This window comes from Filicampus tigris, chromosome 14 (assembly GCF_054856515.1).
Source record: "Filicampus tigris isolate MCC_2025a chromosome 14, RoL_Ftig_1.0, whole genome shotgun sequence".
NCBI classification, from domain to species: Eukaryota; Metazoa; Chordata; class Actinopteri; order Syngnathiformes; family Syngnathidae; genus Filicampus; species Filicampus tigris.
In genome coordinates this window covers 20,506,824-20,521,405 of record NC_141230.1, presented here as the reverse complement: position 1 = coordinate 20,521,405, position 14,582 = coordinate 20,506,824, and the positions used below count along the sequence as shown (strand labels likewise).

The following is a 14,582-nucleotide window of genomic DNA, read 5'->3' as shown; positions in this document are numbered from 1 at the left end:
CGACAGAAGTGACAAAATGGCCGCCCCCAGAGATGGCTAAAAGTGGCTGGATTAATAACTCTTATTCCACAAATTAATCAGTATGCCGTGTTTCAACTAGTGGGCCTGCATAGAACATATTCTTGAAATAAAAACGTTTGGGTTGATTTGTCTTTAAGGTCCAATTATTACACATTGTGCTTTATTGACTAAACATCTGCTACTGGTTGGTTAATTGATTACGAAGGGGTGTGTCCATCACAGTGTGTCATCGCTGGATCAAATTGTTTCCTGGAAGGAGCGGTCATGAATGTTGCACTTATTTGCTGTGACATCCTGCGGCCGTTGCATTAACACTTTGTCGCTCTTTGAACCCAACGTACGTGTTTTCGGAAACGGGAAAGGCAACTTTGAAGTTTGACATATGAAATGTGCGTTTTGCAACTAAAGACAGATTTTGACTCATCTATTCGTTTTCATAAACATTAGCAAAATGTAGGCTTCCGTCTTCGTAAACATCGACAACAATTGAGAGTCTGACGAAACCAAAAAGATGTTTTACAAACAATCAATGCCAGCCATTTTCAGACCCTCGTCATCCCTCGCATGTGAAAAAAACTCAAGACGCAGAAATACGTGCCTTGGAATGTTTGAGTTAAAGGCAGTTTTTATTTGGGCAAACCTAACTTGTTTTCATGAAAATTAATTTAGTTGTCAACAGACAATATACATGTTTTGGGGGAAAAAAGATTATGATTATGTTACTGTTATTATTATTATTATTATGAATACCGAATGTGTTAGAGAAAACACAAGGGAAGATTTGGAATCCTCACAAAAAAAAAAAATCTAAAGTGTTTGCTTGCATTGATTATTAGAACATTTTGTAAAAAACTGTTGACCAGTGTAATTTTTTTGAATGAAGACCATTTAGTTTTTTTCTCCGAAAGTAACTATTTTTTTCTTATACACTAAATCCCAATTGATATGGATTTTTTTAGGCTGTTCCAATATTTGGCACAATACAATTCTGATAACAGATTTATTGGCTGATTCGACTGGTTAACTGAAAAAAAAAAACCCACCAAAAAAACAACAACTTATTTTTGGGTTCCTTAATGCTTAATTATAGGCAGAACATTCGTTTTACAATATTTTATTCGATAGTATTTATCTTTACAACAGAGAGATAAACCTGCAAAAATGTGCCTATTTTGGGGAGATGGGGGAATTTTCAATGCCATCATCTATGTCTTATGTTTTATTGTGTTAATATGTAAAATAAAAAAAATCATACCAATAAGTTGTTCGATTTTAAGAGCTAATATCTGCTGATTAAATTGGCAGATACTATATACTATAGTATACTACTATACGCATATCAAAAACAATTTCGTCTTTCACAAACTGAGCAAACGTTTTTGGTTTGTTTTGTAAATATGAATGACAATTTGTGATCCTTCATTGGGCCTAACATGAGTTTTGATGAACACCGACGACAATTTACAGTCTTTGACAAACTTAAGATAAATATTTTTGTTAACATTCAATTCATTTAGTATCATGAGAAAAACGAAACTATTCAGTGCTGTATATCAGACCGGGTTGAAATCACATCTTCTCAGACTCTTTACTGGACGTGCGTGCGTGCGTGCGTGCGTGCGCGCGCGTGTGTGCGCGTGCGTGCGCGCACGCGTGGCCCCACCTCTCCCCTTTTACATGTTGATGAGTTTGAGAAGTTTCATGCATCTTTACTCAAAGTTGCTCATCTCGGCAGCACGTTTCTGATGTGCTCCAGCAGATTTTTGATTTGATCTTTTAACTCAAGTTAATTTTTTTAAATACATGCATTAAATCAAAGGACAACTTTTTTATGGAAGATTAAATCTTGATTTTTTTTTTTCTATTGGACTCACACACAGACAGGTAAGATAACAGATGCAGATATACGTCTACATATACATACATATATATACATATATATATATACACACACAAATGTATACATATATACACATACAAATATAGCATAATCTGCATTGCATATCCATACATAGATGTATACATACGCACATGCACTTATATACATATATACTCATACATGTATATGCAAAAAAAAAAAAATTATACATAAATATATATATTTACATACATATATTATACATACACACAAATCAGTTTTGTAGATGCAGTTATATTCATATTTTTATTTTTCATACTGTAGTGAAGTCACACATTTTCCAGCATGCTTGTAAATAGTTGTACATAGTTGTAAAAAGCAACTTTTAAATCAATTCAACTATATACATTTACAAGCATGCTGGGAAGTGTGTGGCTTCACCATCGCAATTGTGTTTTTTTCTTATGTATATATATATATATGTATATATATATATATATATATATATATATATATATATATACATACATACATATATACATACACACACATATATATACATATATGTATATATGTACATATGTATATATATATGTATATATATGTACATGTATGTATATATATATATATATATATATATATATATATATATATATATATATATATATATATGTACATGTATGTATGTATTTTTTTTTTAAACAATGTATTTAATTTAACAATTTAATTTCTTGCTCGCCTGACTTGAATGTTCTGGCAGTACAACAGCACCACCCGTTGGCTTCCAATAATAGTTGCAGCACAATCGATATCATGAAAGACCATTTCCATCGAGAATGAACCGAACGGCATGTTTGGTAAACATCAACGGTGAAGACTTCAAATGAACCTAGCCGTGTTTAATGACCACTGAGGACAGTTTTTGAAGTTTAGATATTTTTCACAAACAACAATCAAAGTCTTCAATGTACCTCACCTTGTTTTTTGACCGTTAAGAACATCCGCCCATACAGTTTTTGACACACCTAACATCCAGGTGTAGGCAAACAAAGACAATTTGGTCTTCAAAACGGCTAACACTAGTTTTGTTAAATATCAAAGCCGAATTTCATGGAGCTACATGTTTTTTTTAAATCTAATTTTATGTGTGTGTGTGTGTGTTTGCTCTAAGTTCCATGTTCCAAAGTGAAACTGGCTTTCAGGGACTGATAAATGAAGTTATGAATTTTCAAAATGAACATTCTCTTGTAGATGTTTTGGGCATACCTTTTTATGGCTTTTTGGTGTTCAGGACAAGTTTTATATTGCCAAGTGAAATTAGCCTTAGGTGCTGAATTTTTCAAAGAATCCAGTTTCATTATTACAGGTAGACCTTTGGTTCACACGCAAATGGAAGTATTCCTGTCCATTATTGGGCGTGGCCTCCTGAGACTTTTCGTGGGTCTTCTCATGATAGACACGTCCGCAAAGTTTCACGTTCCAAAGTGACACTGGCTACAGGGGCTGAATTTTTCCAAAGAATCGGGCGCTGTGTGACTTTGCTGTGGGTTGTTTTTTTTCCCCCCACCCCCGCAGGCCCGTCATGTCGTGGGGCGCCCTCTACGCCCAGCTGGGCGGCGTCAACAAGCACTCGACCAGCCTGGGCAAGATCTGGCTCTCGGTGCTGTTCATCTTCCGAATCACCATCCTGGTGCTGGCCGCCGAGAGCGTGTGGGGCGACGAGCAGTCCGACTTCACGTGCAACACGCAGCAGCCCGGCTGCAAGAACGTGTGCTACGACCACTTCTTCCCAGTGTCGCACATCCGCTTATGGTGCCTCCAGCTCATCTTCGTGTCCACGCCGGCCCTGCTGGTGGCCATGCACGTGGCCTACCGCAAACGCGGCGACAAGCGCTCCATGCTGGCGTCCGTCGGCGGCGAGAAAGCCAGCGACGCGGACATGGAGACGCTCAAACGCCGGCGGCTTCCCATCACCGGCACGCTTTGGTGGACGTACACCTGCAGCCTCTTCTTCCGCCTGGTCTTCGAGGGCGGCTTCATGTATGCGCTCTACTTCGTCTACGACGGTTTCCGCATGCCGCGGCTGGTCAAATGTGAGCAGTGGCCCTGCCCCAACAAGGTGGACTGCTTCATCTCGCGGCCCACCGAGAAGACCGTCTTCACCATCTTCATGGTGGCCTCCTCCACCATCTGCATGGTGCTCAACGTGGCCGAGCTGGGCTACCTGGTGTGCAAGGCGCTCATGCGTTGCTCCGGCCGCCGGCGGAACAGGAGATTGTCGTACAACCACAAGGAAACCGCCACGCGGGACAGCGCCAGTTTGCAGAAGAGGAACGAGCTGCTGCTCTCCGCGCCCTCCTCGGACTCGTCCACGCGCAAGACCGTGTGCTGAGGGACACCGCCGGAACCACAGCGTCGTGTCTGTTCCGCGCGCCAGCCTACGTCTGGTCTAGATGCTTCTAGAACGGGAACGACCCAGATGGATCGTCTGGCTGGTTGTCTCCCATCAATCATTTCACTATGCAAGACGGTCGCCGCGTACACTCTTCAAACAGATGGTTGAAACATAACCCGATACGGTTCGAAAAAGGGATCGACCCAACATTTGGGGTTATTCATTTCACCCCAAAAAAGTTGGGCAAAAATGAATAACCCACAAAAGAAACTTTTTTTTTTTTTTTTTTAGCTTTTTGGTTTATTGTGTGTTATTCATTTTGAGTTACTCACCCAAAACTTTGGGTCAAATGATTTAGCCACAAAACAACCCAACTTTGGGGGGGTTGTTTTCCGGATTATTTATATTGGTTAAATGAATAACCCAATTAGACCCAACTTTCTGGGTTGTTTGCACAAAATTACCCTTTTTGTTGTTGTTGTTTTTTACAAAACGACCCAATTTTAAAAAAAATTTGAGGTCAAATTGACCCAAGTAGTGGAGGACCCAAATTGGGTTATTTTTGACCCAACTGTTTTTAGAGTGATCACATCTTGGATATTATTGATTGTATGCTTCAAACTCTACATTAGGGTATGAGAATGTTAGCAGGGTTTTTTTTTTTTGCTACAGAAAGACTATGAGTTTAGGAAACATCTATATAAAGGCCACAAAAAATACAATAAAATTTGGACACAAAGGTGCAATATTTGTGCATGAATATGTAACGATTGACCACACAAAGTTTCATATCAGCACAGAAATGCTATTTATGGTCCCACAAATGATATACGGTACTTGAAGTAGTAGTTTCCCATGAAAATGTTCAGTTATGCCTCTAAAACACTATTTGTTCACAAAAATCAGGCCAGGAAACAAATTTTGCTTTTCATTATAGTTGGACAAAAAGTCCAATGTTTGTACACAAACGGTTGACCACAAAAGGTTGCCTCGAAAAAATATTGCCACAATAAGGATATTTGTCCAAAAGTAATGCAACATTTCACAATTAAGACACACTCCAGCATTTTCTACAAAGTATTCCAACTTTGCTATTCTTAGGCAAAATAAAAAAAAAAAAGGTAAACTTGGTTACAAAAGGGCACTATTTGTGCACTGAATGCAACAGGTACATTTTGCCATGGACAGACTACATTTGTTTACAAAAAGGCACAAAGGACCACAAAATGTGTATTGTCTTGTATATGTTAATGCCCCAAAGGAACAACTGAATGGTGTTCCTCAGGGAAGAGTTTGAGGTCCACTCGTTTTCTGCCACGACCAAAGGAATGTGCCCCAATACTTTTGACCACACTGTCGAAAAATCGTTTCAGGTCTTTCTATTTGGTTCCAAAGTATTTGAACGCCTCTTTTGTACAAGCTCCTGCTGCGTTTTATTTAATTTAGCTAAATGTGAGTTTCAAAGACATTTGCTTGAAAAAAAAAGAACCAGAAAGTGATTGAGTGTCATGTGATTTCTTATTTGTTGTATTTATTAACTCCACTGACATCTAGTGAGTTTGTGGTGTTTTTTTTGGCACTGTGTTGCTTATTTACTCACTTTAAACTTGTTTTTTTGCTGCATTTTTGTGATATAAAATGGAAGTGGTGATTGACCTCTGTTTTTAATGCTAACTAGCTGCTTAAAATGGAATAAATATGACAAACGCTCAAATCAAAGCCTGTCACATTTGTCTGTTCCTGGGTGAAAATGTAACCATCAAAAAATATAAGACACACAAGAGATCTTTTAAGTCACATAAAAATGAATTTGAATGCAGTTTAAAAAAAACAACTTCTAAATACTACTCTGCCTTTGATGATGCGTGACTGGAAAGAAAAATAATCTGTCCCTGGGTCAAACTGTTCATTGTAAAACCTTTCAGTCACATTTAACATTACTGTCATATTATTTGTGAAATGCGCTAAGTCTAAAAATAAAACTACTACACCTTTGAAGACAGAAAATACAAATGATGGGCCAATGAGTCAAACTGTATCCATCATAAAACTCAAAACGGTTCAACTAAGGTAAGTGTGGTGGGGGGAAAATAAAGTAAAAGTACTCACCCTTTGAAGATAGTCAAGTAACGGAGCAGGAAGGAAGGAGGTCCTTGCAGAGCGATACTGCCCCCTAACGGCCATCATAGGCACTGCTGGAATTCAAAGCTGTTATGTACTCATCATGCGTAACAAAACTCAAGTAAAAAAAAAGTCAAGCATTTAAGTTGTTTGTCAACATCAAATTGCATTTATCAACATAAATTGCTTGGTAAAAATGAGCAACATGCTAAGCTAATGTGTCTCAAGGTTTCCAATGTGTGAGTGTTACTGTGTTGTGTTGTATCAGCTTTCCATGCTTGTCTTATTTTAGCGGCTGGTGGCACACTAATCGCAGCCGACTTGACACCTCCCCCTCAATAACTAGAACCTTGTCTTTGTCCTCCCTGCTCCAAAAATAAACACCCCAACACCCCCAGCGGTGGGAAAAGTTTGGTGATTGGGGTGTGTGATCATTAATTACACGCATTATGTAACAATTGATGTCGTAACACGCTTAACTATATTAAGGGTGTTTTGTTTTTTTCAAATCAAGATTTTATATGCACATACATATACATACATACATATATATATATATATATATATATATATATATATATATATACACACACACACACACCCACACACACACACACACAACTGATGGAGTTGTATTCTTACTATACTATACTATATCTGGTCTTTTTAAAATTGTTTTTCCTCTAATATTTCAGAGCCGGTATTTTCTTTTGATTATTTGGATTAGTATGACATTTTCTCTATTTAATTTCATGCCTATGTATACATAAGTGCCACTGACGTCATCTGAATGGAAATTGTCTTCCTGATGTCTTTCATGATGCCTTTTGGGTCCAATTGAACTTTCTGGGGGGTTGGGAGGGGTACACTGAAGTCATGGGGTGGGAAGGGAGGGCGTGGTAGCGGTGGCTTTGCCTGTGCACGTAGTGACTGACAGTGCAAACTTGAGTGGCAGCAGCCGGCTGACACCTGAACACACCACCAAACTAAACAACAGCGTGTTTCCCTTTTTTTTGGGGGGAGGGGGGCTTTTCTTCTTGCGCACCCTACAGGAGGTCACACCCGTGCACAAAACACTTGCCATCAGAGCCGCGCATAGACGGAGGAGGGCGTGCTTTTTTTTTTTTTTTTTTTTTTTTCGGGGGTGGGAGCTGGAGGTGGTGGGGGGGCTGGAACTTCTGCCCCGGGGGCACCCCCAAAGGATGTGAGCTTTTGCCGTGCACTTTAAAGAGCGTCCCTTCTGCTGTGTCAAGGTACGAGCACATCTATGCTTTCTTATTCACACGCAACATATGGATGATGATCATTTTGGAATATGAATTATATCGGCGTTTTTAATTAGCGTTTGGAATGCACACAAAGCCGACAATGGTGCCTGCTCTCTCGTAGCCTCTGCTTTGTCACTTTGTGTGTGTCTGTGTGTGTTACTTTTACATTTTTGCTACTTTTTAAAAGAGCTTTTCCATGTTTTCAAATGAATTCACCTCACAAGAACTGCATTGGAAATGTTCAGGATTTAATGGAAGTCATTTCATTTGGAGGAAAAAGGCATAAGCAGGCCACGGAATGCCGGGAGATATTTTCTTAATTACAGTTTTTAGGTTGCATAATGTTCATTTTCATCATTTGTGCTTGCTTCTCGCAGGTGTGGAGAATATCGAGAATTCCAGTCCATGGATTTATTAGCTTTAATACAGCGACATTTTTGTAAGTTAATTTTTTTTCTTCCTTTTTTTAAACATTTGTTTTCGGTGGCACCTTACACAAGACGACATCAGAGTCCAAGTTAAAACTTGAAACATGTCCTTAATGACTGAGGATTGAATCATTTATTCTTGACATATTTTTCAATTATTTTTAAAGTCATCCAAGAGATATTAATATTTATGTTTAAGGCCTCAAACCTTTTTTCCAGCCCTGTTTTTTTTTTAATATGTTATACATAAGCATTTCTGGGTTGGAATTTTAATTTCACCATGTGTCATATATCAGCACCTTTTGTTTTTCCAAGTGTATGCATGTACGTTTTACTTTTCTTGATTTTAGTATGACATTTTTATGTTTTACAATTTTTATAGCGATTACTGTTTGCAATTTTTCCCTAAAATTGATACATTTTTACTTTATTTAAAAATAGGCATTAATTAGTTTAGTTTTTAACTTGTTTTTGAATTGGCATTTTTCTTTGATGCAGCAGGTAAAAAATGTTTTACTTTTACTTTATATAAAAAATGGGATAAAAGGTCATCTCCTGTCCTTATTTTCGGAATATTTTGTTTAATTGTGAATGCATTTTAAAATTATTCTTTCATTTGCATTTTTTCCTTTGCTATACCTGTGTAGCAAACCGAGAAAAACTTCCCTCTAAATGGCCATACTTTTTGTACTTCGTTTTTTTTTTTTAGATGATTTTAAATGTACACCAAAAGTTATAAAAGCCTCTTTGATTATGCAAATTAATTTGCAATAATTTCATGTAATTAAATGACCTTTTTCCTATTATTATGTTAACCAACTTTTCACTTGAACAAAAAATATTGCTGGGAGTGTTTAAATGTGGAGTCCACCAAATGTGCTAAAATTATATCTTTGATCATGCAAACTGAAACTGGACCATTAATATCACTTATTGCTGAATGGCCCTCTTTTTAAGGGTTATTTAATTATTATTATTGCTAATAATGTGGCATGTACAGTGGGCAGCCGGTTGAAAGGAGGGTGGCGTCACTATTTGTTCCCGTGAGTGTGTGTGTGTGCGTGTTGTGTTTTTCAGCGTGATAATGTCGAGCTCAGCACATGCCTGCTGGCCATTGGAGCGAACAGGTGAGCGGGCGAGCGAGCACTGCCCGCCATACAGACAGAAAGAGAGAGAGGGATGGTTTAGTACAGTAGATGAAATGAGCAGCAGCCTACATGTGTTCATGAGGTTTACAATAAGTCGCTTCGGAATGGGCTGTGCGTGCGTAGTTTCTTCGAAAACTATACAGTATTCGTTATAAAAAATATTTGCTAAATCCCCTATTTGTTCATATAAGAGGATACAAGCTAATTCATGCAGTTGATGTTTACTGTCAAATTAAACATAAAAGAATTTCATATTATTGTATTCAAAACAACCATATAACTTTGCCTTCTGCTAGCTAAATGCTCACGCAACGCTATACTACTACTACCATGATCCCGTTTCACAGGTAACAAAGCCTGCTGGAGTTAAAAAACATTCAGAATCATTTTACACTCCATCAAATGTGGTCGTAGGATCTTGTTTTTGTTCCCCTGGATTCAGAAGATGGAGGCAGATCCTTGATTGTAGTGATTTCACAGGTCACAGTGACTTATTGAAAGTGAAAACTATCCACACAAAATTTCATCACCAAATTTCACTGCCATGGATCCAGACGATTGAAACAGACCTCGTAGCTCATAAGATCCTAAAATCCTAAATTGCAGTGACTTTACAGGTCACATTGAAATATTAGTGATTAAAATCGTTCAGACAAAATTTCATCCTTTCAATTTAGGCCTTGGAGGTAAAAAAATTGAATCAAAACATTCAGACGGTCAAATTTCATCAGTTGAGGTCGTAGGATCTTATTGTTTTCTTACTCCAAAAGATAAAAATAGACATTCTTTTAGGTACGATGATCCTTGACAACAATGTCTACTGATTTCACAGGTGACAAAATCCAGGCAGATTAAAAACCATTTTGACTAATGTCAAATTTCATTCGATGAGGTTCTAGGATCTTTTTGTTTCCTACTTTCAGAAGATAAAAGCGGACCTCCTTTTAGGTGCTACGATCCTTGACGATGGTGCTCTGATTTCACAGGTGACAGAGCCATTCAGATTACGGTCCAATTTCAGGAAATTTAGTTTTAGGAAGTTGTTCTTGGTTCTTAGTTCCAGACAATGACAGCTGACCCCCTTGTAGCTACGAAGATCCTTAATGGGAATGTCCACTCATTGATTTCAGAGTTGACAAAGCTTCCTAAAGCTGAAACCTAACCGGTCTCTCTCGTCTGCCCCTCTTGCAGACACGACGTTGTCCACAGGCTGGCAATCTTGAAGCATGGGTGACTGGAGCTTTCTGGGGCGTCTGCTGGAGAACGCCCAGGAGCACTCCACGGTGATCGGCAAGGTGTGGCTGACAGTCTTGTTCATCTTCCGGATCCTGGTGCTGGGCGCCGCCGCCGAGGAGGTTTGGGGCGACGAGCAGTCGGACTTCACTTGCAACACGCAGCAGCCCGGCTGCGAGAATGTGTGCTACGACCAGGCCTTCCCCATCTCGCACATTCGCTTCTGGGTCCTGCAGATCATCTTCGTGTCCACGCCCACGCTCATCTACCTGGGACACGTGCTGCACATTGTACGCATGGAGGAGAAGCGCAAGGAAAAGGAGGAGGAACTGCGAAAAGTCAACAGATTCCAGGAAGAGGTGGGGAGCTATTAACGAGGTTGCCAATTTTAGAACTTTGGCACAAAAATCCTTCAAACTCATGAGGTTTTAAGATCTTATTTTCAGTTGGTTCTCTACTTCCACACAATGAAAGCCGACCTCCGTTTAGGTACTAGGATCCTGATTTCACAGGTGACAAAGCCTGAAAACAGTCAAACTGTCAGAATTCATCAAATGAGGTTGTAGCATCTTATTTTGGTTATGCCCGGTTCCACATGATGACTGGTGACAAAGCTTTGGCAGAGCTAAAATCATTAGGATTCAAGTGAACTGGATTCAAGTCCAATTCAAGATGTATCCGGCATCGCACTTTCCTGCTGCCTTTTAGGAAAAATGACGCAGCACACCTGCAAGAGTTCCCAACATTGTGAAATACTCGTACACACTGCAGTGCACCTAATCTTTCCGTAAAATTGAGACCATTGGAGGCGTAGCGTCCTGGTTTGGGTTAGTACCGCTACTGAGTGCAAAGTGGCGGAGAATGGGTGACTTGACCAAGTAATGACTTGGTTTTTGCCAGAGTAACATGGGACTTGCTCGAAACTTGAAGGTTATGACTTGAAACATCTGATTTGGTCCGACCTCTGCTTCCAGGAGGCGAAGGAGCTGCTGTTCAGGAGCGGCGATAGCAGTGGTGGGGACGGAGGCGGCGGGAAAAGGGCGAAGCCCCCCATCCGGGACGAGCACGGAAAAATCCGCATCCGGGGGGCTCTGCTGCGCACGTACGTCTTCAACATCATATTCAAGACCCTCTTCGAGGTGGGATTCATCCTGGGCCAGTATTTCCTGTACGGGTTTCAGCTGCAGCCCTTGTACAAGTGCAACCGCTGGCCATGCCCCAACACGGTGGACTGCTTTATCTCACGGCCCACAGAGAAGACCATCTTCATCGTCTTCATGCTGGTGGTGGCCTGCGTTTCACTCTTCCTCAACCTACTGGAGATCTATCACCTGGGTTGGAAGAAACTCAAACAGGGCATGACCAACGGCGGTGTGTCAGAGCAGCAGTCGCTGAGGCGTCCCGTCAGTAGCAACGCCCGAGAGCCGCAGTGCTCGGTCCCAACGGCCGGGAGCGGCTACCCTAGCAAGTATACGGACGTGACGGCCGGCAGCGGGGCCTTCCTGCCCCGGGCCGAGTTCAAGATGGACAACTTGCAGCAGGAGGAGGCCCTCCGCCAACACGGGCCCGCCGCCCACTACTACATCAGCAACAATAACAACCACCGGCTGGCCGCCCAACAAAACTGGGCCAACCTGGCCACAGAGCAGCAGACTCGGGAGATGAAATCCAGCTCCCCCACACTCTCTTCCTCCTCCTCTTCCTCATCCGACCAGCCACCCGTGGTGGACACCGCCTCCGGTGCCACCCCCAGTTCACCGGGTACCGGTCCCAGTGCCCGCAGCAGCCCGGGGTCCAAGGTCTACGAGTCAGATAATAGCCGCTTCACCACCACCACAGTGGAGATGCACAAGCGCCCCGTGACTGCTGCATCGGACCCTCGGCGGCTGAGTAGGGCCAGCAAGAGCAGCAGCGTCCGGGCCAGACCCGATGACTTGGCGGTATGAGCCCCAATCCGGGCCTCCCAACCCCGGAAAGCAATGGTTCCTGACGCCAAAACGATACCGAAAGGTGGCGGTAGACTTCAGGTGATGATTCAATGACCAAGTCCCCGTTCGCACCAAGTTTCCAAATTGATCCATCAGAAGCATAACGGCGTTCGCCTATTTCACACGAAACCCACCAAAGCGGGACATTGTCATGATGTGGGTTCATCAGGCACCTGCTGACACTACTAAAGCTGGCAAATTCGCGGGTCGACTTGGAGCCTGCGCCTCTCGTGCGGACCCCAGTCAAGCAGGACACTGATGAGTCTGTGAGTTTTCACATGACGAGGTTTTGGGTGTTAAACTTCACGTTTCGATCCCATAATTGCTTTGCGCAACACTGCTGTTCTGCATATGATACTCCTTTCGATACGCTATGGGTACCTTTCACATGGGACAGTGACGACCCGGAAAAAGCCAGCTTTGATGTTTCGTGCGAAAGGGGATGTGGACTCTTTCGGGGAAGATCTTGTTGTGTTTTTTCTTCTATTAGCTGCACTGAATGGACTCCTGTGTGTGCCCGGTTTTAAACTGGTACCCACAACGCAAGTGCAGCGCCTGCCCCGCCGACGCAGAGCGACGGGATGGCCCGGATGGGACTTACAAACCGTTAACATGTCACATGACACAAAATGATAACACGGATTGAGTTTCATACAGGGCAGAGTGACATTCTAATGATGCCAATCAGCATTGGTTTTATTCAATTTTACTCAAAATAAAAACATACCGTTGTTATTTTGTAAGGGAAAACATAGCAAAATACTAACATTTTCAAAAGAAATCTAGTTAATATGGCAGGATGCTTTATTCACAACCTCCTAAAGTGTCAAATAAATCCACAAAACACTTTGCTCATTTTATGCATAAACTAAACACTTGCCGTTGCCACTTTATGAGGAAAATCCAGTCAAGTTGGCACCTGAACACTGAATTTTACTCATAAACCGCATCATGGTTGCCAGTTTGTGCCGGAAAACAAAAGAAAATGCTAACATTTTCAAAGGAAATGCAGTCAAGTTGCCTAATGGAATAGAAAACTAAATGCTAACATTTGTAGACAAAATCCAGTCTATTGGCTTCACGCAGACGACAAACCCGTTGTCAGTTTGTAACAGGACTAAAAGCAAAATGCTAACATTTTCCCAAAAGATAAAGCCAAGTTTACTCCCAAAGTGCTACAAAAACCAAAGAACACACTCACACAAGACTTTTACAGCCGCAAACTGTCATTCAAGTGCCATCGCCAAAGAGCTCTCTGTCAATCGCTATCATCTTCAGGGGATTTTTCACAAAAAGATGGTACTGTATGCGTTCATTTCTCTTTTTCATGTGCTGAAAATTATCCCAAAAAAAAAAAAAACAACAAAAAAAAAACACTGACAGTATTTTGCATTTTTTCCCTCCAGTTTACATTTTAGTAGTTGATTTGCACAAGTAGGAAACAAAATGCTAACATTGCTAGAACGAGAGAGAGCGTCCTCTAAGGAAAACAAAATCTTTTTTTAAAAATGTCTTAACATCTGCTCGCACCAAAGGCAGAGAATTTGAAAAAACATGGAGAAAAAAAGAAAAAGTTATTCATCTAGGAGAGAAGGATGTCAGTGTGTGTGTTCACATGTGTGTGCGTGTGTGAATGATCCTTTAGTAAAGTTGATGTAAATGTTCATTTACCTCAAATGTTTACAAAACTGTTACTAAATAAAACTTTTTTTGTACCGGAGTTGTCGTGTTCTGTCAGCTCAAATGTCAATAATCAAGCAAATAAATGTATTTCATATTTTTGGATACAACAAATCAATTTTAGTTTTGTGATGAAGGGCCATACAAATAAATTTAACCTATTTTAACCCTAACTCCTTGATGCGCTGATTATTATATTCAATGTGATAGTAATTAAGGGTCATTAGGTTTTAACTAAACCTAAAAAGTCAGGATTCTGGCTTAAAAATATTGTATTGCTGTTGGAGTATTTAATACTAAACAGTTGTTGCTACATAATTTTAATATATACATGTAGATATTTCATTTACTATATTAATTCAATTGTGAAGAAAAAAAAGGACCATTTTATTTCAAAAAGGGCCCAAAATGATGGATGGATATTTGATCGTATAATTTTCTA

General features: G+C 40.6%; 2 protein-coding genes across 4 annotated transcripts; both read left to right on the top strand.

Annotated features, from left to right (window-relative positions):
- Positions 1-1,744: 1,744 nt before the first annotated feature.
- Positions 1,745-5,773, top strand: gjb8 (gap junction protein beta 8). Its single transcript, XM_086051979.1, has 2 exons — positions 1,745-1,905; positions 3,455-5,773. The coding sequence occupies exon 2, from the start codon at positions 3,462-3,464 to the stop codon at positions 4,269-4,271; it is 810 nt and encodes a 269-aa protein (XP_085908105.1). The 5' UTR covers positions 1,745-1,905; positions 3,455-3,461; the 3' UTR covers positions 4,272-5,773.
- A 1,645-nt stretch (positions 5,774-7,418) lies between these two features.
- On the top strand, positions 7,419-14,212 carry gja3 (gap junction protein, alpha 3). 3 transcript variants are annotated; one of them, XM_086050732.1, is made up of 4 exons: positions 7,419-8,102; positions 10,431-10,594; positions 10,709-10,831; positions 11,447-14,212. In XM_086050732.1, the coding sequence occupies exons 2-4, from the start codon at positions 10,466-10,468 to the stop codon at positions 12,416-12,418; spliced, it is 1,224 nt and encodes a 407-aa protein (XP_085906858.1). In that variant the 5' UTR covers positions 7,419-8,102; positions 10,431-10,465; the 3' UTR covers positions 12,419-14,212. The 3 variants fall into 3 exon arrangements, with proteins under 3 accessions (XP_085906858.1, XP_085906856.1, XP_085906857.1); XM_086050731.1 differs by having other exon boundaries at positions 7,627-7,648; positions 8,041-8,102; positions 10,431-10,831; XM_086050730.1 differs by having other exon boundaries at positions 10,431-10,831.
- Positions 14,213-14,582: the final 370 nt, after the last annotated feature.